Raw genomic sequence first — 26,400 nt, 5'->3', positions numbered from 1 at the left:
CTGTTGTAGGTGTCGGGGGGGCGCGGGTCGGTGGGGGAGCTCAGCTCGCTGCGGGACCTCTTGTCGTCGCTGCTGTCGCTGTCCGCCTTCTGGCTCAGAGACTCGGACATCACCTCGTTCCTGCAGAGAGGGAGAGGAGAGGGGCTCCATCAGGACTAACATCGGGAAAACTGTCGGATAACGGATCGATACGGAGCGCAGAGAGACTTCCTGTCCGGTGTAACGGTAATTTATAAGCAGCGAATCCTCCTGCATCCATCAGTGACTCTGACTGAAGGCTGATCACTGCTTAGAGAGGGTGATTACAGCGCTCTATGATGTTAAATAATGTCATGAAAAGGTCATTCTAGAAACAAAACTGTCTTAGTCGTTTTTTACGAGCAACTTAATGCAACTGGATTTACTAAATGTATGTTCACTGTATGTCAAATATTTCAAAAATAAAAGCAGTTAGATTTAATTTAAAACACATATATATATATATTTAAAAAAGAGATTTCAAAATAAAAGCACATGTAATAAAAAACATATACAGTATATCATTTTTTTTTAATGTATTTCAAAATAAGAGCACATTTAGATTCAATCAAAAAAAAAATAATAATATTTTTTAAAAATCGGGATTTCAAAATAAAAGCACATTTAGATTTAATAAAAAATATATTATATTTAAAAAAGGTATTTCAAAATAAAAGATGTTTAGAAATGTAGATTGAATAAAAAGAAAAAAACCCAAATGTATATATTTGTTAATGGATTTCAAAATAAGAGCCTGCTGAGCACTCGCCTGTCCTTCAGCACGATGTACTGGTGCGGCACGAGGCCTCGGCTGCCGTTGCTCCGCCCCTCCCACCAGTCATGTGACGCGCGCTGGAACAGCTGCAGCGACGCCCCCTTTTTAAAGGAGAGTTCACGAACCGACCGACCCACGTAGTCGAACCTCGCCACCGCCTCCACGCCTTCACCCTCTATAGGGGGGGGGGGGGGAGAGAGGAGGGAGGGGGGAGATGAAGAGAAGAGCCACCTGTCAATCAAACGTCTCTAAGGCTTTTGTTCCTCCCCATTGCTACACCAATCAGATAACAGTATTGAAACAGTATTTTTCTATTAAATCGGAAACGGATAAGATAGATGAGAAGGGAGGCAGGATGAAAGAGGGGGGGGGGGAGGAGAAGTCTCCATGGCTGCTGTTGCCGTAGCAACCTCTCTCCAGCAGAGACACACACACACACACACACACACACACACACAACACACACACACACACACACACACACACACACACACACACACACACAGGGGGGAGTGTGTGGGAGGATGTTGTGAAGGTCAGAGGTCGGCGTACCCTCGTCGCTGGTCTGAGTCTCGGTGCCTCCATCAGGCTCTGCTTCCTCCAGAGCTCCTGGTTCACTGAAGGGACTCTCACTGAGGAGGAGGAGGAGGAGGAGGAGGAGGAGGAGGAGGAGGAGGAGGAGGAGGAGGAGGAGGAGGAGGAGGAGGAGGAGGAGGAGGAGGAGGAGGAGGAATAAGAGGAAGAATCAGATTAACACAGGATCCGAAATGGAGGATGCACAGATGGAAGAAAAGGCTGCCAATGAAGCGTTTAGACAGCAGAACATGATTATAGATTCTAAATACATTTCAAACTAAAACCAAAACCGCTGAAGAAAGACTTGCAACATTTCCCAATCTTTCAAAATGTCAAGCAAAACATTTCTATAATCTTGGGAGTGTTGTTTCTTAAATTAAAGGGGCCCTATTCTGAATAATGTTCAAAAAGCTCTTTATTTTTCTCACGCTGCAGCACCTCTTTTCACCCTCTGTCTGAAACCAGAGCCCAGTCTGCTCTGATTGGTTAGCTGGCCGGCTCTGTTGTGATTGGTCAACCAGCTTAGAGATGTCCCCTCCCTTACCCTATCACGTACAATGTGTTGGAGCGATAGCCAATAGAAGCGAAAGTGTTCCAAAGTGATGACACTGTGTTCAGGAACTTTAGGATTTTAGCCTTTTGCAGACCATTTACATGCACTAAAACCTATATGACACACTACAGGGAAGGGGAAAACACCCCAAAAAACAGAATAGGACCTCTTTAAGGAAAGTGTTCTGATTGGTCCCCTCACACCCCAAAAAGCAGAATATGGCCTCTTTAAGGAAAGTGTTCTGATTGGTCCCCTCACACCCCAAAAAGCAGAAGAGAGCCTCTTTAAGTAAAGTGTTCTGATTGGTCCCCGCTCACACCCCACAAAACAGAATAGGGCCTCTTTAAGTAAAGTGTTCTAATTGGTCCCCTCACGCCCCAAAAACAGAATAGGGCCCCTTTAAGTAAAGTGTTCTGATTGGTCCCCTCACACCCCAAAAAGCAGAATAGGGCCTCTTTAAGTAAAGTGTTCTGATTGGTCCCCTCACACCCCAAAAAACAGAATAGGGCCCCTTTAAGTAAAGTGTTCTGATTGGTCCCCTCACACCCCAAAAAACAGAATAGGGCCTCTTTAAGTAAAGTGTTCTGATTGGTCCCCTCACACCCAAAAAACAGAATAGGGCCTCTTTAATTAAAGTGTTCTGATTGGTCCTCTTTAATTAAAGTGTTCTGATTGGTCCTCTTTAATTAAAGTGTTCTAATTGGTCCCCTCACACCCCAAAAACAGAATAGGGCCCCTTTAAGTAAAGTGTTCTGATTGGTCCCCTCACACCCAAAAAACAGAATAGGGCCCCTTTAAGTAAAGTGTTCTGATTGGTCCCCTCACACCCCACAAAACAGAATAGGGCCTCTTTAAGTAAAGTGTTCTGATTGGTCCCCTCACACCCCACAAAACAGAATAGGGCCTCTTTAAGTAAAGTGTTCTGATTGGTCCCCTCACACCCCACAAAACAGAATAGGGCCTCTTTAAGTAAAGTGTTCTAATTGGTCCCCTCACGCCCCAAAAACAGAATAGGGCCCCTTTAAGTAAATTGTTCTGATTGGTCCCCTCACACCCCAAAAACAGAATAGGGCCTCTTTAAGTAAAGTGTTCTGATTGGTCCTCTTTAATTAAAGTGTTCTGATTGGTCCCCTCACCAGTACTGGTCCCCTGTCATGCACTTCTCGTAGACGGGCCCCGGCAGCTCCTTGGTGTCGGGGAAGATGTTGTCGTGGTTGAGGATGACCGTCTTGATGACCTCATTAACGTGCGCCTGGCAGGCCACCTGGTCCAGGGCGTCGGGGGTGGGCAGCAGCGTCGGCCCGAACACGATGGCCAAGTTCCCAGAATCCATCATGTTCTCATCGCTGTACTGGGACAGACTGGGAGAAACATTGGGGGAATAAGTTCACTTTGAAAAGCTTTTTTTACACTTGGTTGTTTCTGATCACTTGTTATTATCAAAAATGTGAGGCTAAAATCCTCCAAACTTTCTAAATCTATGACATGAAGCTCAGCGCAAGTTCAAACAGGAAGACCTTCTTTACTCATTCATTTATTATGCTATGTTACTACTCTCTCTGATCGGGGGCGTCCCTCCCCAGCTTAACCAATCACGCTCTATTCTCACAAGCCTATCATTGCGCTCCGCTAACCCTTTTAAATCTGCTCTCCCCTCTGACAGCTGTCATTTCAGGTGACTTGACGAAACCCTCCTCCACCCCTTTTCACCTCCTGTCCTTCTGAATCCAGGGTCAAGCTAAGCCACTCCCCTTCAGACCGACCCCAACTATCCATTCACCACCACCAGGGTCAAGCTAAGCCACTCCCCTTCAGACCGACCCCAACTATCCATTCACCACCACCAGGGTCAAGCTAAGCCCCTCCCCTTCAGACCGACCCAACTATCCATTCACCACCACCAGGGTCAAGCTAAGCCCCTCCCCTTCAGACCGACCCAACTATCCATTCACCACCACCAGGGTCAAGCTAAGCCACTCCCCTTCAGACCAACCCCAACCATCCATTCACCACCACCAGGGTCAAGCTCCTCCCCTTCTGACCGAACCCAACCATCCATTCACCACCACCAGGGTCAAGCTAAGCCCCTCCCCTTCAGACCGACCCAACTATCCATTCACCACCACCAGGGTCAAGCTAAGCCACTCCCCTTCAGACCGACCCCAACCATCCATTCACCACCACCATGGTCAAGCTAAGCCACTCCCCTTCAGACCAAACCCAACCATCCATTCACCACCACCAGGGTCAAGCTAAGCCCCTCCCCTTCAGACCGAACCAACCATCCATTCACCACCACCAGGGTCAAGCTAAGCCCCTCCCCTTCAGACCGACCCCAACCATCCATTCACCACCACCAGGGTCAAACTAAGCCACTCCCCTTCAGACCGACCCCAACCATCCATTCACCACCACCAGGGTCAAGCTAAGCCCCTCCCCTTCAGACCGAACCAACTATCCATTCACCACCACCAGGGTCAATCTAAGCCCCTCCCCTTCAGACCGAACCCAACCATCCATTCACCACCACCAGGGTCAAGCTAAGCCACTCCCCTTCAGACCGACCCCAACCATCCATTCACCACCACCAGGGTCAAGCTAAGCCCCTCCCCTTCAGACCGAACCAACCATCCATTCACCACCACCAGGGTCAAGCTAAGCCCCTCCCCTTCAGACCGACCCCAACTATCCATTCACCACCACCAGGGTCAAGCTAAGCCACTCCCCTTCAGACCGACCTCAACCATCCATTCACCACCACCAGGGTCAAGCTAAGCCCCTCCCCTTCAGACCGAACCCAACCATCCATTCACCACCATCAGGGGCAAGCTAAGCCACTCCCCTTCAGATCGACCCCAACCATCCATTCACCACCACCAGGGTCAAGCTAAGCCCCTCCCCTTCAGACCGAACCAACTATCCATTCACCACCACCAGGGTGTAGACCCGGGGGGTTTCATCGTATCGGGTCTCCCCTCCCGAATGATACTCCTGCACAACGAGGCCTAATCGCCAAAACTCCATTACATTCATTTGTGTATTGCTGGCAATAAATATGTATTCTTACATCAAAACCGTCTCTCCTGATTGAAGTATATTTGGACCGTTGTAGGGCTAAAAAACAACAATTAAGGAACCAGGGGATGGGGGGTTATAATTATTGAAGACAACTCAGGATTTACGAGTTTTAGGCGGTACATTTAGAAGGAAAAGCTAGTCAGATGTTTTTTTTTCAATATAATATTGTCGTAATTTACAAAATATATATTCTATTTTAAACGATGCATCATGTAACCCAGTGCTACAGGTTTTCATTTATTTCTCTTTCCTGCTTTAAAGCAAAACAGTTGCCAATTAACTTGCATTTGTCAGTTAAATCATTAATACGTATTGATGTTTAAAATACACCAAATATTTCCACTTTCAGTCTCTATTATTGTTTCACCAGCGTTTACCGGACCTGGAAGCTCAATCCTGAATATGTGTGTCTCCTCTTCACTGCTTGCTAGAGGTTAGCGAGGCAGCAGAGGGAGCTCTTTACTAAATACCCGTTGCTGCATAGTTTCTCTCTTAATTAAGGTACAGTTTAAGTCTTATTTTAAGTGTTTCCTCAAGGTGAAGTAGAAGAGCTCCGTCCCCTTTACTCCGAGAGCTTCACTGCCTCTCAGCTCTGTTTTGAAAGGATAAAACTCGGAGGAAATCATCGTTAACTCTATAGGCGCTTTCACACCGGAGTACTTTTCCTGTTTAGTTCCGTTAGTGCCTGGAATTTTGCGTTCACACCAAAAAGAGAACTTAGTTCCGAGAACTTTTACTCCTATTTTTAGTGCCTGCTAGAGAGGTTGGACTATCCTGGGGAGAGAAAAGTACCAATTTCTATTGGCTATTGGCAAACCACGCCCCGTAAAACTCTGAAAAGCTTTGTGAAGCCGCCATTTCATTTGCTCGCATTAGCATTATTAGCATTAGCATTAGCCCAGCGCACCAACGGAGAGAGACTAACTTATGGCAACACCAAAGAAAACATGGGAGCGGTGGAGATGAGGAGATGAGGAGGTGTCGGCGTTCTGGCGATTTACTCGGAAGGCTTCAGTAGAAGCTGCTGGGAGTCCCAGCAGCTTCTACTGAAGCCAGTCCCCAACTCCGGGGACTTCCGGCCGGGGATTTCGGGCGGCAGTATACGCCGTGAAGGTGTTTGCGGCCTGCCAGTAAACCCAAAGCAGAAGAAGAAGAAGAAGTGACGTCAGCAGCTTCATTTGCGTAATCTTCCCTCAGGGAACTTATTCCGGTGTGAACGCGATCTGCTCTTTAGTTCCATGGGGGCACTAAGTGCTGGGAACTAAGTGCGGCAAAGTACTTGGTGTGAAAGCGGCTTATGTGTGTTTCATCGGAGTGTGTTTCATCGGAGTGTGTTTCATCGGAGTGTGTGTTTAATCGGAGTGTGTACTGACTGGTTGAGGAAGGCGAACAGGTATCTCATCACGATCAGAGTGGCCCTCGGGACGCCCAGCAGGATCTTACGGACACACTGAGCCCTCTCATACATGTTCTCTATTCCTGAAACACACACCAAAGAGCAGAGAGACGTCAACAACACAACAACACATCCGCAGAAATAAACAACAACATGTGGAACATCTCTGCTGAGGAGCAAAGAGTACGCTGAAGATACAAGAGATGCATGGGGTATTCACATGAAATACAATTATATAGAGGGTCATGTCGTTGTTTTTTTATATCTTAATCACCTTGGATTAATCTTTAATAATGGGCTCACTTTTAGATGTGAGTGAAATGGCCTGTAGGAGAGGTTAGCAACAGATAACACAAAGAAAAACGTATAAAATGTCAGTTTGTAATGATTTTGAAGGAACATTTATTCACTACTGTCAGAGGTATATAATGATATCTGTGGTGTGAGCGTGGACTTATGTATAGATATCTTATTTAGAAGACTTAGACAACTTAGAGATTCACACAGCTAACGATCATGTTTAGGATTACAATACGTTAGTGGAGGTTAGCTTAAATTCTGATACTAATGTTTACGCTCCAAAAAAGGTAGTTTACTCCTGATTTCTCTTTCTGAAAAATGCCATTTTAGAGTCAGAATATGTGGCTTATGAACTTAATACTTTGGTGACTCAAAGGCAGAGGAATTGTTCATTATTGATGACTCCTAATGTCTCCAAATAAACCTCAAATAAATCTTAAAGGGGACCCATCATGCAAAATGCACTTTTTGATGTCTTCTATACATCACTATGTGTCCCCGGTGTGTCGGGGAACTCACGCAGCGTCAGATAAAACCCTCTCTCTTTTCCTCCGTACCCAAATCTCTAAAAACTGGGAACAACGGAGCTGATCCAGATTTGCGTCCGATATGACGTCATATCTGAAATGTGGACCCACGGCCCAATCAGAAACGTTGCTATCAGAAACAATGCCCGACTGTTTTGGACGTAATATGGTCGGTGTTTACATTAGCATGGCTAACACTCAGAGCTAACCTGTACTGGAGAGCATGTGTGTGAAGAAGCAGGAAGTAAAAAGGAACTCACCTTGTGGTATAACCGCCAAGAGAGAAAGCCTTTGAGCTACATACTGTTTCAGAAATAATTAGGGACGTAACGATACCAAAAACTTAGGGTACGATAATATCGTGATAAAAAGTCCACGGTACGATATTTATCGCGATATTGAAAAATAAAGGAAAAAAAATGTGAATTTTTTTTAATTTATTAAATAATAAATCTCATTTGTGCAGCATTTTAGTAGGATAGTAGTATTTTAAAGTGTCAACAGTATAATAATCAGACCCTGCAATAGAATAAATGAAGTTTCACTTTAGTTTTTCAAGTAACTCAACTCTAACTCACTCACTCACTCACTCACTCACTCACTCACTCACTCACTCACTCACTCACTCACTCACTCACTCACTCACTCACTCACTCACTCACTCACTCACTCACTCACTCACTCACTCACTCACTCACTCACTCACTCACTCACTCACTCACTCACTCAGCATCGTCAAGGTTATCTTTTAGGAATATGAGCATGTCCACATTTCCAGGTAGAAGCTGGGATGTTTGGGCGTTTACAAAATCCCCTGCTGTGGAAACAACTCTCTCGCTTGGTACTGATGTTGCTGGGACAGAGAGATATGCTTTGGCCATGGGTGACAGCAGTGGGTCAAACTGTGCATTGTCTCTCCACCACTTCAACAACAATACAGTTGTTGCCAAGAAGGTGAGGCTTATTGACAGAGATATAAATATACTGTTGGTACTTGTCAATGTCTCTAGGTGTGTACATGTAGCCCTGTAAATACGATGTCCTTTATTGTTATCTGTTGTTTTATGTTCATGTTGTAACCTACTTGCTGCCATGTTGGACAGGTCTCGCTTGAAAAAGAGATCGATGATCTCAATGGGACCATCTGGTTGAATAAAGGTTTAAAAAAAAAAAATGTATTAAAAAAATCGCGGTAGATTTTGTCAGTCTCACGACGGTATTAAGACATTTATTTACCGCGATATTCGATATATCGTTACATCCCTAGAAAGAATCCTTGATAATCCATGATATGGCGTTTCATCACGGCAGCATTTAGTTTAGACCAGGGGTCTCAAACTCAAGGCCCGGGGGCCAAATCCGGCCCGCCACTTCATTTTATGTGGCCCGCAAGAGCTTGCAAATAATATAATAAGTTTATAATACAATATGCCCATAAACTACATGTCCCACAATGCATCTCGTTTTGTGACATGCGCACTGAAGAGACTTGCAATTATTTGCCCTGGACTTCTGCTTTCAGACGTAGTTAATTACTAAGTTATTATCCTATCTGATAATAATCCAATTCAGAGGCAATAATGTAATATAATACATTATTTTATATATATATTATATATTTATATAGTTACAACCGGCCCTTTGAGTGCAACCTTTATGCGAATGTGGCCCGCGATGAAATTGAGTTTGACACCGCTGGTTTAGACAGTAGATGCCGGGTCCCGCATGAGCTCAGACCCCTCCTCTTTTAAAGCTGTATCCCAAAATCAGCACTTTAGAAACAGGAAGTGAAATAGAGGGATATGAGGCATGGCTAGAATGATCTGTTTGGTGTTTGGAGCAAAACACTTTATAGACATGTTTTTATATATTTTTATATATCTGAGACCTTTGCTATTGCCTATAAATAGCACGATAGGTGACCTTTAAATGATGTGAGTGTTAGAGAGACGAGGGACTCACGGACGCAGGACAGCAGGTCATTGAACCTCTCTTTGGGGAACAGAGGGTTCTCTAAACCTCTGAAGTAAAGCTTCAACACCCCGGCCACAGAGTTGATGTCGTGGTTACTCTCCTCGTCGATCAGAGGGTCGTTTCCTTCAATAACAAACACACACAGAAAGAGAGGGAGAGTTAAACATGGAGCTGTGGAGGAAATTCAAAGAATCAAAGTCAACTTTCTTGTCAATCTTTCAGAGTGTGTACAGACAGAGAGATCGAAATACCGTTTCCCACAATCCCGAATACAAAAACAAATAACAATCTAACAGTTTAGTAAAAGGCAATCAGAGTATAAGACTATATGTTTTAAATGATTATATGATGACAGGCTCACCTCTCTCGAAGGAGTTCTTGATGTCGTTCACCTCGACCTGGGACCCCGACACCCGGAATATTCCCTGATGCTGCAGACCTGAGGGAACGAAGACAAGTATATAATGTTATTTATTCTATTTTCTTATTTATTTGTACTGATCACAGGGCTTTCAGGGTTCATCTGTGTGCATTTTGCTAATTATTTCTCTAAGATATCATTCCATTGACTTGTATATAGACTCTTCTTGCACTATTTGTATTTACTTGCACATCTCAAAACATTCTCTTGCACTATTTTATCTGTTCTATGTATATATATATATATATATATATATTCATGTTGACTTCAGTTTTCCATTGCCATGTCTACACTGTAGCTAATGTACACATGACAATAAAGCCTTGAATCTTCAACAAATTACTTTTAAGAACGTTTTAATACCAATTAAAATTCTATTTAATAGCTGTTTTACAACCATCACAACAATTATATAACGTTTATTAAATAGCACCTTTTAAAAACATACATTACAAAGAGTTTCCATGAGGAAAAATAAAAACAGAATCCAATATAATTGTAAGAAAACGAGAAAAAAACTCAATTACATTTTAAAATAATTGTAAAAGTGAATTTAAAAAAGTGTATTCTTAATAATAATGAATAATGTCCAAGGTATGAAAGTGTGAAACTAATCACAAGGTCAAATAAATAACACATCAATAGTCTCAATAATCCCATGGTATTAAAGGGACAGTGAACGCACCGTGCAGGTTGATGTAACGGATGCAGCTCTCCACAAGCAAGGGTATGGCTTTAGTTGAATCCTGAAAACACAACAACAACAACAACAACAGTTAGTTATTGTTTACGCTTCATTTGTTTATTTTAGTTCTGATGTTCTTATCGACTCTGACATGTTCTATCCTAAATGACTGAGACACGCCCCTCTTTCCCTGCACACGTTAAATAATCGACGACATTTATTTTCATTTTCCTTAAAGTTTGAAATGCTTTGACTTCCTAGAAAGATTTACATTTTGAATTGTTTCTTTCTAGTCTTCAATGCCTTGTCTTTTTATGCTGCTGCAACGCAAACATTTCCCAAATAAGGATCAATAAAATACTTTTATTTTTAAAAAACATCTCTCAAATATATAGAATTATATATGAATCCCTCTATAAGTACGCACGTCTCATCTCATGCCATCTTGTGGGTGTTTTTCACAGTATCGATGTATGACACGTCTAAATGTCATATAATTAGGGTTGGGTATCGTTTGGATTTTAACGATTCCGGTTCTGATTCCGGTTCTGCTTTTCGATTCCGGTTCTTTCCGGTTCTCGATTCCGGTTCTGATACCGGTTCTGCTTTTCGATTCCGGTTCTTTTCGGTTCTGATTCCGGTTCTGCTTTTCGATTCCGGTTCTTTCCGGTTCTCGATTCCGGTTCTTTGAGAGGGCAATTTCACTGGGAGAAAAATATATTTATGAAAACATTAAGTCATATCTGTATTCCTATTTACAAATCCCTTCATACGGTTTAATTTCGTTACGGTTATTGAATACAATTATATAAAAATAACCTCTGCATTGTTTAGTTAGTTCTAAGTGGTGCAGTTTGAGAATGCACAGTTAGCCCAGTCTCCTCTGACGTTGCACTGCAACCTGCCTGTGGGACAGAGTCCAACCACACATGTCCTGCAACACACATGCTGCTCACTGTTTGTAAAAGTACATCAATTGTATTTCATTTAAATAATGTACTTTCTATTGTGGGGGAAACTTCTGTAGCAATGGAGAGTCAGGACTCAGAGAGACACGAGGAGAGCTGGAGCTTTGATGAAGTCAGGACTCAGAGAGACACGAGGAGAGCTGGAGCTTTGACGGCAAACACTGACGGTTTATTTGGAGCTTCGGCCGGAGAATTCACAAGACATGTGGTGTGTCACGAGTTGACACAGCGGCTGCCAAACCAATTCTGAAGAACTCTTTCTGCAGCTCGAGGTTTTAATTAGTTCAGAGTGTAATAATCAACATTCTTTATCAGTGAGACTAAACAATTATGGACCCTGAATCTATAGAGCTCTCGTCCATAGAGAAGTGTGCGTCAGGGAACCTTCGTCCCTGAACAGTAAACTACCTCATGGCGGCTTGTGCTCCGTCATAGACTGGCAACAACAATGCGCCCAAGCTCCCCCTCCTTAAGAGAGATAGCAGCAATACCCCAGGCCGTAGACCTTCCATGGGGAGAGAGACAGTGAGAGGAGAAAACGATGAACCGTGTCGAAGGTTGAATACCTAAGCAAATGATTCCCTAACATCTATACCCTGCTTCATAAACAATACTGACATCCCTGCGCTCCTCCGAGTCTGTCTCACAGTCCGGGGATGTGAGGACAGCGCGAGGACACAGACCGGGAGGCTGGTTCACTTCATAAAGGAAATGGCGGTCAATATTACAGCTTAGGAATATAAAGAAACCACTGCCTGTGGTTTAATGTGGACTATAAAAGAGGAACAGACCCCCCTGATGACCACAAACACACAGACACAAAGGAGAGTCTACCTGATGCTTGCTATGGGAGTTCTTCCGCCCACGACTGAAACAATCAGAGAGAGACAGAGTGAGAAACGAACAATTTGTATTAATATGAAATATATGAAAATACAGCATGACAGAATACCTGGTGGTGAGCAGCTCGGCTTTATATCCTTCAGGAGAAACACAGGTAAAGAGTTAAGGGGATTCACGTCTGTATTATTATTACATCTGACGAGGAAGAGGAGGGTCTCACCTTCGGCTAAAGCTTTCTTCAGGATGTCGTGTTTGGCCTGCAGCTTCGAGATCAGGTTGCTTCCCTCCAGATACTCGCGGAATTTCTAAGGATTTAAAAAGTAGTTTCTCTCTTAGTTAAAGTAGAGTTTAAGTGTTATACTAAGTGTTTCTCACGGTGAAGTAGAAGAGCTCCGTCTCCTGCTGGTTGGTTTCTCTCTAAGTTAAGGTAGAGTTGAAGTGTTATACTAAGTGTTTCTCACGGTGAAGTAGAAGAGCTCTGTCTCCTGCTGGTTAGTTTCTCTCTTAGTTAAGGTACAGTTTAAGTCTTATACTAAGTGTTTGTTTCTCATTGTGAAGTAAAAGAGCTCCGTCTCCTGCTGGTTAGTATCTCTCTCAGTTAAGGTACAGTTTAAGTGTTTCTCACGGTGAAGAAGAAGAGCTCTGTCTCCTGCTGGTTAGTTTCTCTCTTAGTTAAGGTACAGTTTAAGTCTTATCCTAAGTGTTTCTCACGGTGAAGTAGAAGAGCTCCGTCTCCTGCTGGTTAGTATCTCTCTCAGTTAAGGTACAGTTTAAGTGTTTCTCAGGGTGAAGTAGAAGAGCTCCGTCTCCTGCTGGTTAGTTTCTCTCTTAGTTAAGGTACAGTTTAAGTCTTATCCTAAGTGTTTCTCAGGGTGAAGTAGGAGAGCTCCGTCTCCTGCTGGTTAGTTTCTCTCTTAGTTAAGGTACAGTTTAAGTGTTTCTTACGGTGAAGTAGAAGAGCTCCGTCTCCTGCTGGTTAGTTTCTCTCTTAGTTAAGGTACAGTTTAAGTGTTTCTCACAGTGAAGTAGAGGAGCTCCGTCTCCTGCTGGTTAGTTTCTCTCTTAGTTAAGGTACAGTTTAAGTCTTATCCTAAGTGTTTCTCACGGTGAAGTAGAGGAGCTCCGTCTCCTGCTGGTTAGTTTCTCTCTTAGTTAAGGTACAGTTTAAGTCTTATCCTAAGTGTTTCTCACGGTGAAGTAGAAGAGCTCCGTCTCTTGCTGGTTAGTTTCTCTCTTAGTTAAGGTAAAGTTTAAGTGTTTCTCACGGTGAAGTAGAAGAGCTCCATCTCCTGCTGGTTAGTTTCTCTCTTAGTTAAGGTACAGTTTAAGTCTTATCCTTAGTGTTTCTCACGGTAAAGTAGGAGAGCTCCGTCTCCTGCTGGTTAGTATCTCTCTTCGTTAAGGTACAGTTTAAGTGTTTCTCACGGTGAAGAAGAAGAGCTCTGTCTCCTGCTGGTTAGTTTCTCTCTTAGTTAAGGTACAGTTTAAGTGTTATACTAAGTGTTTCTCACAGTGAAGTAGAAGAGCTCTGTCTCCTGCTGATTAGTTTCTCTCTTAGTTTAGTTACAGTTTAAGTCTTATACAAAGTGTTTCTCACGGTGAAGTAGAAGAGCTCCGTCTCCTGCTGGTTAGTTTCTCTCTTAGTTAAGGTACAGTTTAAGTGTTTCTCACAGTGAAGTAGAAGAGCTCCGTCTCCTGCTGGTTAGTTTATCTCTTAGTTAAGGTACAGTTTAAGTCTTATACTAAGTGTTTCTCACAGTGAAGTAGAAGAGCTCCGTCTCCTGCTGGTTAGTTTCTCTCTTAGTTAAGGTACAGTTTAAGTGTTTCTCAGGGTGAAGTAGAAGAGCTCCGTCTCCTGCTGGTTAGTTTCTCTCTTAGTTAAGGTACAGTTTAAGTGTTTCTCAGAGTGAAGTAGAAGAGCTCCGTCACCTGCTGGTTAGTTTCTCTCTTAGTTAAGGTACAGTTTAAGTCTTATACTAAGTGTTTCTCACGGTGAAGTAGAAGAGCTCCATCTCCTGCTGGTTAGTTTCTCTCTTAGTTAAGGTACAGTTTAAGTGTTTCTCAGGGTGAAGTAGAAGAGCTCCGTCTCCTGCTGGTTAGTTTCTCTCTTAGTTAAGGTACAGTTTAAGTCTTATCCTTAGTGTTTCTCACGGTAAAGTAGGAGAGCTCCGTCTCCTGCTGGTTAGTTTCTCTCTTAGTTAAGGTACAGTTTAAGTGTTTCTCACGGTAAAGTAGGAGAGCTCCGTCTCCTGCTGGTTAGTTTCTCTCTCAGTTAAGGTACAGTTTAAGTGTTTCTCACGGTGAAGTAGAGGAGCTCCGTCTCCTGCTGGTTAGTTTCTCTCTTAGTTAAGGTGCAGTTTAAGTCTTATCCTAAGTGTTTCTCACGGTGAAGTAGAAGAGCTCCGTCTCCTGCTGGTTAGTTTCTCTCTTAGTTAAGGTAAAGTTTAAGTGTTTCTCACGGTGAAGTAGAAGAGCTCCGTCTCCTGCTGGTTAGTTTCTCTCTTAGTTAAGGTACAGTTTAAGTCTTATCCTTAGTGTTTCTCACGGTAAAGTAGGAGAGCTCCGTCTCCTGCTGGTTAGTTTCTCTCTTAGTTAAGGTAAAGTTTAAGTGTTTCTCACGGTGAAGTAGAAGAGCTCCGTCTCCTGCTGGTTAGTTTCTCTCTTAGTTAAGGTACAGTTTAAGTGTTTCTCACGGTGAAGTAAAAGAGCTCTGTCTCCTGCTGGTTAGTTTCTCTCTTAGTTAAGGTACAGTTTAAGTCTTATCCTAAGTGTTTCTCACGGTGAAGTAGAAGAGCTCCGTCTCCTGCTGGTTAGTTTCTCTCTTAGTTAAGGTACAGTTTAAGTGTTATCCTTAGTGTTTCTCACGGTGAAGTAGAAGAGCTCCGTCTCCTGCTGGTTAGTTTCTCTCTTAGTTAAGGTACAGTTTAAGTGTTTCTCACAGTGAAGTAGAAGAGCTCCGTCTCCTGCTGGTTAGTTTATCTCTTAGTTAAGGTACAGTTTAAGTCTTATACTAAGTGTTTCTCACAGTGAAGTAGAAGAGCTCCGTCTCCTGCTGGTTAGTTTCTCTCTTAGTTAAGGTACAGTTTAAGTGTTTCTCAGGGTGAAGTAGAAGAGCTCCGTCTCCTGCTGGTTAGTTTCTCTCTTAGTTAAGGTACAGTTTAAGTGTTTCTCAGAGTGAAGTAGAAGAGCTCCGTCACCTGCTGGTTAGTTTCTCTCTTAGTTAAGGTACAGTTTAAGTCTTATACTAAGTGTTTCTCACGGTGAAGTAGAAGAGCTCCATCTCCTGCTGGTTAGTTTCTCTCTTAGTTAAGGTACAGTTTAAGTGTTTCTCAGGGTGAAGTAGAAGAGCTCCGTCTCCTGCTGGTTAGTTTCTCTCTTAGTTAAGGTACAGTTTAAGTCTTATCCTTAGTGTTTCTCACGGTAAAGTAGGAGAGCTCCGTCTCCTGCTGGTTAGTTTCTCTCTTAGTTAAGGTACAGTTTAAGTGTTTCTCACGGTAAAGTAGGAGAGCTCCGTCTCCTGCTGGTTAGTTTCTCTCTCAGTTAAGGTACAGTTTAAGTGTTTCTCACGGTGAAGTAGAGGAGCTCCGTCTCCTGCTGGTTAGTTTCTCTCTTAGTTAAGGTAAAGTTTAAGTGTTTCTCACGGTGAAGTAGAAGAGCTCCGTCTCCTGCTGGTTAGTTTCTCTCTTAGTTAAGGTACAGTTTAAGTCTTATCCTTAGTGTTTCTCACGGTAAAGTAGGAGAGCTCCGTCTCCTGCTGGTTAGTTTCTCTCTTAGTTAAGGTAAAGTTTAAGTGTTTCTCACGGTGAAGTAGAAGAGCTCCGTCTCCTGCTGGTTAGTTTCTCTCTTAGTTAAGGTACAGTTTAAGTGTTTCTCACGGTGAAGTAAAAGAGCTCTGTCTCCTGCTGGTTAGTTTCTCTCTTAGTTAAGGTACAGTTTAAGTCTTATCCTAAGTGTTTCTCACGATGAAGTAGAAGAGCTCCGTCTCCTGCTGGTTAGTTTCTCTCTTAGTTAAGGTACAGTTTAAGTGTTATCCTTAGTGTTTCTCACGGTGAAGTAGAAGAGCTCCGTCTCCTGCTGGTTAGTTTCTCTCTTAGTTAAGGTACAGTTTAAGTGTTTCTCACAGTGAAGTAGAAGAGCTCCGTCTCCTGCTGGTTAGTTTATCTCTTAGTTAAGGTACAGTTTAAGTCTTATACTAAGTGTTTCTCACAGTGAAGTAGAAGAGCTCCGTCTCCTGCTGGTTAGTTTCTCTCTTAGTTAAGGTACAGTTTAAGTGTTTCTCAGGGTGAAGTAGAAGAGCTCCGTCTCCTGCTGGTTAGTTTCTCTCTTAGTTAAGGTACAGTTGAAGTGTTTCTCAGAGTGAAGTAGAAGAGCTCCGTCACCTGCTGGTTAGTTTCTCTCTTAGTTAAGGTACAGTTTAAGTCTTATACTAAGTGTTTCTCACGGTGAAGTAGAAGAGCTCCATCTCCTGCTGGTTAGTTTCTCTCTTAGTTAAGGTACAGTTTAAGTGTTTCTCAGGGTGAAGTAGAAGAGCTCCGTCTCCTGCTGGTTAGTTTCTCTCTTAGTTAAGGTACAGTTTAAGTCTTATCCTTAGTGTTTCTCACGGTAAAGTAGGAGAGCTCCGTCTCCTGCTGGTTAGTTTATCTCTTAGTTAAGGTACAGTTTAAGTCTTATCCTTAGTGTTTCTCACGGTAAAGTAGGAGAGCTCCGTCTCCTGCTGGTTAGTTTCTCTCTTAGTTTAGGTACAGTTTAAGTGTTTCTCACGGTGAAGTAGAAGAGCTCCGTCTCCTGCTGGTTAGTTTCTCTCTCAGTTAAGGTACAGTTTAAGTGTTTCTCACGGTGAAGTAGAGGAGCTCCGTCTCCTGCTGGTTAGTTTCTCTCTTAGTTAAGGTGCAGTTTAAGTCTTATCCTAAGTGTTTCTCACGGTGAAGTAGAAGAGCTCCGTCTCCTGCTGGTTAGTTTCTCTCTTAGTTAAGGTAAAGTTTAAGTGTTTCTCACGGTGAAGTAGAAGAGCTCCGTCTCCTGCTGGTTAGTTTCTCTCTTAGTTAAGGTACAGTTTAAGTCTTATCCTTAGTGTTTCTCACGGTAAAGTAGGAGAGCTCCGTCTCCTGCTGGTTAGTTTCTCTCTTAGTTAAGGTAAAGTTTAAGTGTTTCTCACGGTGAAGTAGAAGAGCTCCGTCTCCTGCTGGTTAGTTTCTCTCTTAGTTAAGGTACAGTTTAAGTGTTTCTCACGGTGAAGTAGAAGAGCTCTGTCTCCTGCTGGTTAGTTTCTCTCTTAGTTAAGGTACAGTTTAAGTGTTTCTCACGGTGAAGTAGAAGAGCTCCGTCTCCTGCTGGTTAGTTTCTCTCTTAGTTAAGGTACAGTTTAAGTCTTATCCTAAGTGTTTCTCACGGTGAAGTAGAAGAGCTCCGTCTCCTGCTGGTTAGTTTCTCTCTTAGTTAAGGTACAGTTTAAGTGTTATCCTTAGTGTTTCTCACGGTGAAGTAGAAGAGCTCCGTCTCCTGCTGGTTAGTTTCTCTCTTAGTTAAGGTACAGTTTAAGTCTTATCCTTAGTGTTTCTCACGGTAAAGTAGGAGAGCTCCGTCTCCTGCTGGTTAGTTTCTCTCTTAGCTAAGGTACAGTTTAAGTGTTTCTCACGGTGAAGTAGAAGAGCTCCGTCTCCTGCTGGTTAGTTTCTCTCTTAGCTAAGGTACAGTTTAAGTGTTTCTCACGGTGAAGTAGAAGAGCTCTGTCTCCTGCTGGTTAGTTTCTCTCTTAGCTAAGGTACAGTTTAAGTGTTTCTCACGGTGAAGTAGAAGAGCTCCGTCTCCTGCTGGTTAGTTTCTTTCTTAACTAAGGTACAGTTTAAGTGTTTCTCACGGTGAAGTAGAAGAGCTCCGTCTCCTGCTGGTTGGCTCTCTTCTTGGCGAGGCTCGGTTTGTTCAGATATCCGTCCGACACGCTGGACTTCACGGACTCGGAGGACGGGCTGTGAGTGAAGCTCTGAGAAACATCGAAGTCCTCGAGAACCGTCATGTCCTGCAGAGTGGAGAGGGTCGCCCCCCACGTCTTCTTCACCTGGATAAAAGATAAGGGTTAAAACATTGAATGCACCAATGAGCAGAGATCGTAGAAGTACACACATCCTTTACTCAAGTAGAAGTACAGATACTCGTGTTTAAAATACTCTGGTGAAAGTAGAAGTACTGACTAAACTTCTTTACTCAAGTCAAAGCAAAGAACTTGAAATGTAATTCAGTAAAAAGTCCCCATAACTAGCAGCTGTTTTAAAGAGTACCTGACCTCCCTTTATATGAATAGAACAATAATGTCATTGTTAGCTAATGAATGTTTCCATGCTGAACAACGGCAACATGACAACGTTTCCATTGGTCCCTCTTCTTTAGAGAAGACCAGGAAATGATGGATACACGGATCGTGTTCAAATCAATCGGCACGCAATGACTCTAAAAGTACAGGTATTTGTGTTCAACATGTAAGAAGTAGAAAGTACAGGTATTTGTGTTCAAATGTAAGAAGTAGAAAGTACAGGTATTTGAGATCAACATGTAAGAAGTAGAAAGTACAGGTATTTGTGTTCAACATGTAAGAAGTAGAAAGTTCAGGTATTTGTGTTTAACATGTAAGAAGTAGAAAGTACAGGTATTTGGGTTCAACATGTGAGAAGTAGAAAGTACAGGTATTTGTGTTCAACATGTAAGAAGTAGAAAGTACAGGTATTTGAGTTCAACATGTGAGAAGTAGAAAGTACAGGTATTTGTGTTCAACATGTAAGAAGTAGAAAGTACAGGTATTTAGGTTCAACATGTAAGAAGTAGAAAGTACAGGTATTTGAGTTCAACATGTAAGAAGTAGAAAGTACAGGTATTTGAGTTCAACATGTAAGAAGTAGAAAGTACAGGTATTTGAGTTCAACATGTAAGAAGTAGAAAGTACAGGTATTTGTGTTCAACATGTAAGAAGTAGAAAGTACAGGTATTTGGGTTCAACATGTAAGAAGTAGAAAGTACAGGTATTTGGGTTCAACATGTAAGAAGTAGAAAGTATTTTTGTATTTTATTATATGTTGCATTGTTGGAGGAGCTCAGGACAGAAGAATGTCATTGCAATTTCTAAACTGTAGCTTATGTTCATATGACAATAAAACCTATGAATTGAATTTTTAGTAGAAGAAAGGTGGCTTTTAGCCGTAATGCTGTATTAAAGGACGACTAAACTGCACTGAGCTTCATGCTTCAGGAGGTATGAATTATGAATTAAATTCACGGTGGAGTTTCATTTTGCATAACCTTTGATGGTGTGTGTGTTTATGCCTGCTACATATGCAAAGTGTGTTTGTATTTACAGCGAGGATAATGGGTGTAAAAGAGCTCCTATTTGTACATGATAAGCAGTGTGTGTGTGTGTGTGTGTGTGTGTGTGTGTGTTGCTGAGGCGTGCAGATGCTGCTCATTAATCCAGACTCCTTCAGCATTTTTATAACCTTCAGGCTGAGTTAGCAGCTGCACACACACACACACACACACACACACACACACACACACACACACACACACACACACACACACACACACACACACACACACACACACAGCTTGCTGCTACATTATTACCCATTATAACAGTATAAATTACCACGACTGTGCAGTTTTTAAATGTCAGATTAACATTTTATTTTGTAATCAGAGGGTTTTTAGCTTCTACAATGTCTTTGTTTAACACTTAAGGGGACACACAGCCCACATTTTTTTATTATTATTTAATTATTTACACTAACAAGTGTAAATGAACGGCCCACATTGGCCTCCTTTAGCTTAGCGGTGGTGACCTGAAGTCATGTGACCGTGCTGTAGTTCCTTTATAGCCACCTTATCCCGCTGAACAAAGGACTCCAACATCCCTGCACCACTCGACATCTGTATCATTTGGTGTGTTAGTGTGTGTGTGTGTGTTACCTCTTCGTTCTCGATCTTCAGGGAGGCGAGGCGTGTCTGCAGCTGAGTGAGACGCAGCGTGAGCTCGGCCTGCAGCTGAGGCTGGGAGGCGATCTGGGTCACCTGAAAGGAAGTGAAACAAGCAGGACATTAATCACTGTCCAGAGAAAATATAATATATTGATATCTATTGATATGTGTTGTAAGGTGAATAATATAGTGCAATAACTTAAAGCTCACCTATTATGCTATATTAGAACCATATATTATGGGACCATATCTATAAAAACATGTCTCTGAAGTGTTTTGCTCAAAATACCAAACAGATCATTCTAGCCTCAAACCCCTCTATTTCAGCTGTTACTAAAGTGCTGATTCTGGGTACTAGCTCTGGGGCCACGCCCCCTTTGAGCTACTGACTGCAGAGAGAGAGAAGCCGAAACTCAGCTAAATTCAGCCGTGATGAAACGCCATCATGTTCCAAACCACATCAAGGATTACTTCTGAAACAGTATGGAGCTCAAAGGCTTTTTCTCTCTCAGGTTATACCACAAGGTGAGTTCCTTTTTACTTCCTGCTTCTTCACACACATGCTCTCCAGTACAGGTTAGCTCTGAGTGTTAGCGATGCTAATGTGAACACCGACCATATTATGTCCAAAACAGTCGGGCATTGTTTCTGATAGGGCTGTGGGTGTAAAGCCAGCCTACATTTCAGATATTACGTCATATTGGACGCAAATCTGGATCAGCTCCGTTGTTCCCCCGTTTTTAGAGATTTGGGTACGGAGGAAAAGAGAGGGTTTTATTTTCTGATGCTGCGTGAGTTCCCTGACACACCGGGGACACATGTTGATGTAGAAAAGACATCACAAAGTGCATTTTGCATGATAGGTCCCCTTTAAGTAACGTTTATGTATCTGGATACCAATTTATAAAAAGGCAGAGAACTAGTTTCTAATAAAGTAAAGTGTGATACTGACTGCGTCTCCCATGTGTGACTGGAAGCTGAATCGTGCGGGGGGGCAGAAGGCGGTGGGGTAGAGGCCCAGCAGACGCTGCCGGTCCCGGGCTGGATCCAGACCCTCCACCGCCCCCTCCAGAACCTCCAGGCCCGCCCGCCTCGAGGCCTCCAGGCTCAGCTCTGCAGACAGGTAGGTCCTCAGGGCCCGGCTCAGACTGGAGTGGTACCCTAGGTCACAGCACTGGGGAGAAGAACCAGAACCCTTCAAATATACACATACATTTCACTTTATTTATCCAAAGGGAAAGTGGGTTTTAGTGACAGCTGCTCTACTTTAGATTGAAATAAATAAAATAGACATTAAGTTAAGTTAAAGTAAGGTCACAGCAATCGGGAAAAGATTCTCATTTAAACATATTTTTTGGCCTTTTTCTAATATTTTTTGGGATGGCTATACATACTAAATATTACATTTTATTTATCCCAAGTGTTACGACTGTATATGTTTATTTTTTGGGTCAGTGGTGGAATGTTAGCCCCATAGGGCCTCCTACGGGTGGGGTGTAACACAAGGGAAAGTGGGCTCCATTAAAGTTGATGAATCAATTTTAACGCATACAATTGAAGATACATATTTTTGAAAGAAATTGAATAATATTATTTATATAAACGTAAGCAGTTAAAGACAAAAAGTGCATAGACAAAATAAAAATATTTAGGACACCCAAAGAAAAAGTAAGAATGTGCAGAAGAAATACAATACATAAATATATATAAACACAAGAAGTTAAAGAAAGAATATGTAAACAATAAAAAGATAAAATACAAATATTTCTCTAAGAATATGCAATATCTAAAATACAAATATGTAGGAAAACACGAATAGAATTTAAAATATTTATATTAACTCAAAGTAAAAATGTGTAAATAAAATATGTATAAGATCCAGAGCTTTTAATGACTGCTTTAAAATGTATTTCAATGCAATTATAAAATGGGTTTCTTAGCAGTATCTTAGTTTTAAAGCACTCTGAATTGCCTTGTTGTTGAATGATGCCTTTTTATACCTGCAGAGAATCATCGCAGCGTGAAAGAAGGTTTGTCGAAGCAGAAGGAACAGTTTCTACTTTCTGCTCCAGCAACTTCAAACAGGACATTTCATTCAACTTTAATAGATCCTTTTTGAGTCCTTTAGGACAGCATTTGAACTTGTGACGGTGTTCCCGTTTCCTCTGCTCCATGAATGAATAAAATAAAGAGTGTCTCACGTCGATGATGTCTGGCAGGTCGTGGATGTAGTATTTGAAGACGGAGGCGTTGGTGGCCTCGAGAGTCAGAAGATACTCGTTCCTCGCCTTCAGAGTCTTCAGTTTGTTCTCAGAGTACTTCGCCTTCCTCTGGGGGAGAAACAAACACACATTATCAGCTAAAAACATTAACCAGCTTAAAGAAAGATTAGCTGTCAGTCCCCGTCTCACTGGAATCAGGAATATTGGAGGGTTAGGGATATAGTTTATATATTGTATTTAAATAATAAATATGGGATAGAAAAGTAAAAATGTGAATGAATCAGTGTTTAACGATTGTTTCCTCCGTTGCAGTGAAACATGTCTGCCGTTCAGATAATTAACCGTCCCTACCTTCTCCCTCATCTTCTCCATCTTGCGGGCGGCGTTGCGTCTCTGATGGCGCTCCTCGATCCTGAGTCCGAACACAGGCTCCGCCCCCCCGGATCCCCCCGCCCCCTTCACGCGGCCCTCCTGACGCTCCGCCTCCCGCAGCTTGGACTCCGCGCTGATCGTCTCCACGTGGTACATGTGGTACGTCTTCATCACCTGGGAGCATAAGGACATTATAACTAAATTAGTAACATCACGTCGTTCATTCATCAAATTAAGTGAGGTCTTTTTTTGGCCCCATCAAAATGTTTTGGATTGATACAGTATCTAAGAAATAGATGTAATGATAATATGTAATATGCTTGTTTAAAAAATGAAATAACTATGTTTATATATATATTCGAAATTATTCAGGTATGAGAATATGAGAATATGAGTTATGAATATTTGTATTGTAATTATTTTTATTTTTTTTGGGAGGGGGGCCTACGTTGATTACATATTATCCAATGGAATAATTCAATGTATACGACAGCGCCATAGCTAAGTGTGTCAGGTCTAAAGGTGTGTTTTGCTCCGCTCACCGGTCCCTCACAGCGGGCAGAGCTGCAGGTGCTGATCTCTCTCTCTCTCTCTCTTCTCTCTCTCTCTCTCCCTCTCTCTCTCTCTCTCTCTCTCCTCCATTCTCTCTCTCCTCTCGTCTAGTCCATATCATCTATAGCTCTTGCGCATCGCGAGATCTGCATGCTCTCGCTACTCCTCTCTCTCTGCTTATCTCTCTATCTGCTCTCTTCTCTTCTCTCTGCTCCTTCTCTCTCTCTCTCTCTCTCCTCTCCTCTCTCTTCCGTTCATACTTCACTCGGTTTATGTCCAAATCCCATCAGAAATCTAGCCTAGCTAATGTATGGTCTGCTGCCCCTCCCTACACAGGCAGATTCACGTAGACTCAAACCTCATCTTATGCCCACATTCCAGCTGAGAGGGTCTTCTCTACAGCTGGCCTGGTTGTGAATCGCCTCTCCCCTGAGTAGACACGCTCATATTCTTAAAGAAGAATGAGTATTGAATAGCTGCATTCTGTGCATAGCCCTGTTATAGGTTGTTGATCTCTGTTGTCACGGGTTACGTTACCCTAACCCGCTATGTTGTTCGTGTATGGCACTGTGAGTGTCTGAGGAAGAGCTTTCAGACCTTAAAATCTTAGGTTTGTCGACAAAACAACAACAAATGTGTTTAGACTTGTTAAAGACCAGAGGCCTGTACTACGAAGCCGGATTTTTGCTTAGCGAGCTAACTTCAGGGAAAACTCTGGGTTTCCGGTCCTACGACGCTGGTTAACTTCTTAGAAGTATTATTTTAAGCAACACATTAAGTTGAGGAAACACTCAAGTCAAATGTAATTAAAGTCAGATCGTGTCTTGGACGGGGCAGTGATATCATAAACCTGTTAATGTACGCATTCAAACACTTGTTCTGTTACCAGCTGTATTCACCTTGCAGGTGCAGCTCTGTGGCTTTGATCCTGGATCAAGTGTTTGAGTCATGGATGTTTAAAGTTTAACTTCTTCATATGTCTAATATTATAGTTGACTTTTCATTCAACTATAGCGAGAGCGCGTTTGTTTTGGATTAGGTAAGCCGGGCAACTCAAACATATCCAGGTTAGGTTGAACCGTCTTCGTAGTACAGGCCACTGATATAAGGACATTAGAAATGTTCTCCGTGTGTTGAATCTACTCACGGTGTAAAGCTCGTTGAGAAGCTTCATGAGGTCTTCCTGCAGCTGGAAGATGATCTCCTTACTCTGAAAGAAGAGGGGAAAATACATTATTAAAGAGGCCCTATTGTGTTCTCTCTCCTGTAGTGTGTAGAAATGTGTTCTATAGGTTTTAGTGCATGTAAATGGTCTGTGAAGGCTAAAAGTTTCAGAAAATAGCATCACTGTGTAACACTCGCACGACAACAACTACTGATATACACCTGAACATCAGCAGGAGAGGACTCTTTAAAGTAGAGACACTACATACTGATATACACCTGAACATCAGCAGGAGAGGACTCTTTAAAGTAGAGACACTACATACTGATATACACCTGAACATCAGCAGGAGAGGACTCTTTAAAGTAGAGACACTACATACTGATATACACCTGAAACATCAGCAGGGGAGGACTCTTTAAAGTAGAGACACTACATACTGATATACACCTGAACATCAGCAGGAGGAGGACTCTTTAAAGTAGAGACACTACATACTGATATACACCTGAACATCAGCAGGAGAGGACTCTTTAAAGTAGAGACACTACATACTGATATACACCTGAACATCAGCAGGAGAGGACTCTTTAAAGTAGAGACAACCTACATACTGATATACACCTGAACATCAGCAGGAGAGGGACTCTTAAAGTAGAGACACTACATACTGATATACACCTGAACATCAGCAGGAGAGGACTCTTTAAAGTAGAGACACTACATACTGATATACACCTGAACATCAGCAGGAGAGGACTCTTTAAAGTAGAGACACTACATACTGATATACACCTGAACATCAGCAGGAGAGGACTCTTTAAAGTAGAGACACTACATACTGATATACACCTGAACATCAGCAGGAGAGGACTCTTTAAAGTAGAGACACTACATACTGATATACACCTGAACATCAGCAGGAGAGGACTCTTTAAAGTAGAGACACTACACACTGATATACACCTGAACATCAGCAGGAGAGGACTCTTTAAAGTAGAGACACTACATACTGATATACACCTGAACATCAGCAGGAGAGGACTCTTTAAAGTAGAGACACTACATACTGATATACACCTGAACATCAGCAGGAGAGGACTCTTTAAAGTAGAGACACTACATACTGATATACACCTGAACATCAGCAGGAGAGGACTCTTTAAAGTAGAGACACTACATACTGATATACACCTGAACATCAGCAGGAAGAGGACTCTTTAAAGTAGAGACACTACATACTATATACACCTGAACATCAGCAGGAGAGGACTCTTTAAAGTAGAGACACTACATACTGATATACACCTGAACATCAGCAGGAGAGGACTCTTTAAAGTAGAGACACTACATACTGATATACACCTGAACATCAGCAGGAGAGGACTCTTTAAAGTAGAGACACTACATACTGATATACACCTGAACATCAGCAGGAGAGGACTCTTTAAAGTAGAGACACTACATACTGATATACACCTGAACATCAGCAGGAGAGGACTCTTTAAAGTAGAGACACTACATACTGATAAAGTAATTCCTCCATAAAGAATCAGTTCAATCTCAGAGCTTCGTCTCCTGCTTTAAACAGCTTTCAGTATTAATATTACATTATGATAAAACGACTATGATTCCCATCCCTCGTTCCCATGGTGCCTGCTGAGAATCAGCTGAGCCCGTTGCCATGGCCACAGGGCTGTCGCCGTTGTCATGGCGTCTCCTCCTTAGCGCAGTGTGTGTGTGTGATGGAGGTCTTTCCGTTTATAGCCGCTGCACTTTAGTCGGGATGAATAAAAAACGAGCCGGAGGAACGATTAATAATGAACGCAGAGAGCTAAAGTTAGAGTGTGTGTGTATGTGTGTGTGTGTATATATGTGTGTGTGTGTGTGTGTGTGTGTATATGTGTGTGTGTTGTGTTAAACTCTGACGAGGCAGCAGAGAAAACCCCAGGGGAAAACAGACTTTACTTTTCATTAAAATCAACGAGTGCTTCAAATAAAAAGCCTCCAGCT

The 26,400-nt window shown here is 42.4% G+C and overlaps 1 protein-coding gene across 1 annotated transcript; it reads right to left on the bottom strand.

The window, feature by feature from the left end:
• On the bottom strand, nt 1-24,432 carry LOC117535409 (SLIT-ROBO Rho GTPase-activating protein 1-like; the record flags this gene model as incomplete). The annotated part of the gene is given in 17 exon segments (XM_034199860.1): nt 1-120; nt 788-968; nt 1,346-1,425; nt 3,059-3,283; nt 6,374-6,479; nt 9,186-9,320; nt 9,559-9,636; nt 10,304-10,364; nt 12,106-12,139; nt 12,224-12,251; nt 12,335-12,419; nt 17,972-18,169; nt 20,068-20,169; nt 21,029-21,250; nt 22,278-22,406; nt 22,650-22,844; nt 24,370-24,432. Coding segments are annotated over 17 exon segments (2,006 nt in total), but the record flags the coding sequence as incomplete, so codon positions are not given.
• Between the last annotated feature and the right edge of the window lie 1,968 nt (nt 24,433-26,400).

Source organism: Gymnodraco acuticeps, unplaced genomic scaffold, assembly GCF_902827175.1.
Source record: "Gymnodraco acuticeps unplaced genomic scaffold, fGymAcu1.1, whole genome shotgun sequence".
In the NCBI taxonomy this organism is placed as follows: domain Eukaryota; kingdom Metazoa; phylum Chordata; class Actinopteri; order Perciformes; family Bathydraconidae; genus Gymnodraco; species Gymnodraco acuticeps.
The sequence above is the reverse complement of the archived record's forward strand: the minus strand, read 5'-3'. Positions and strand labels throughout refer to the sequence as shown.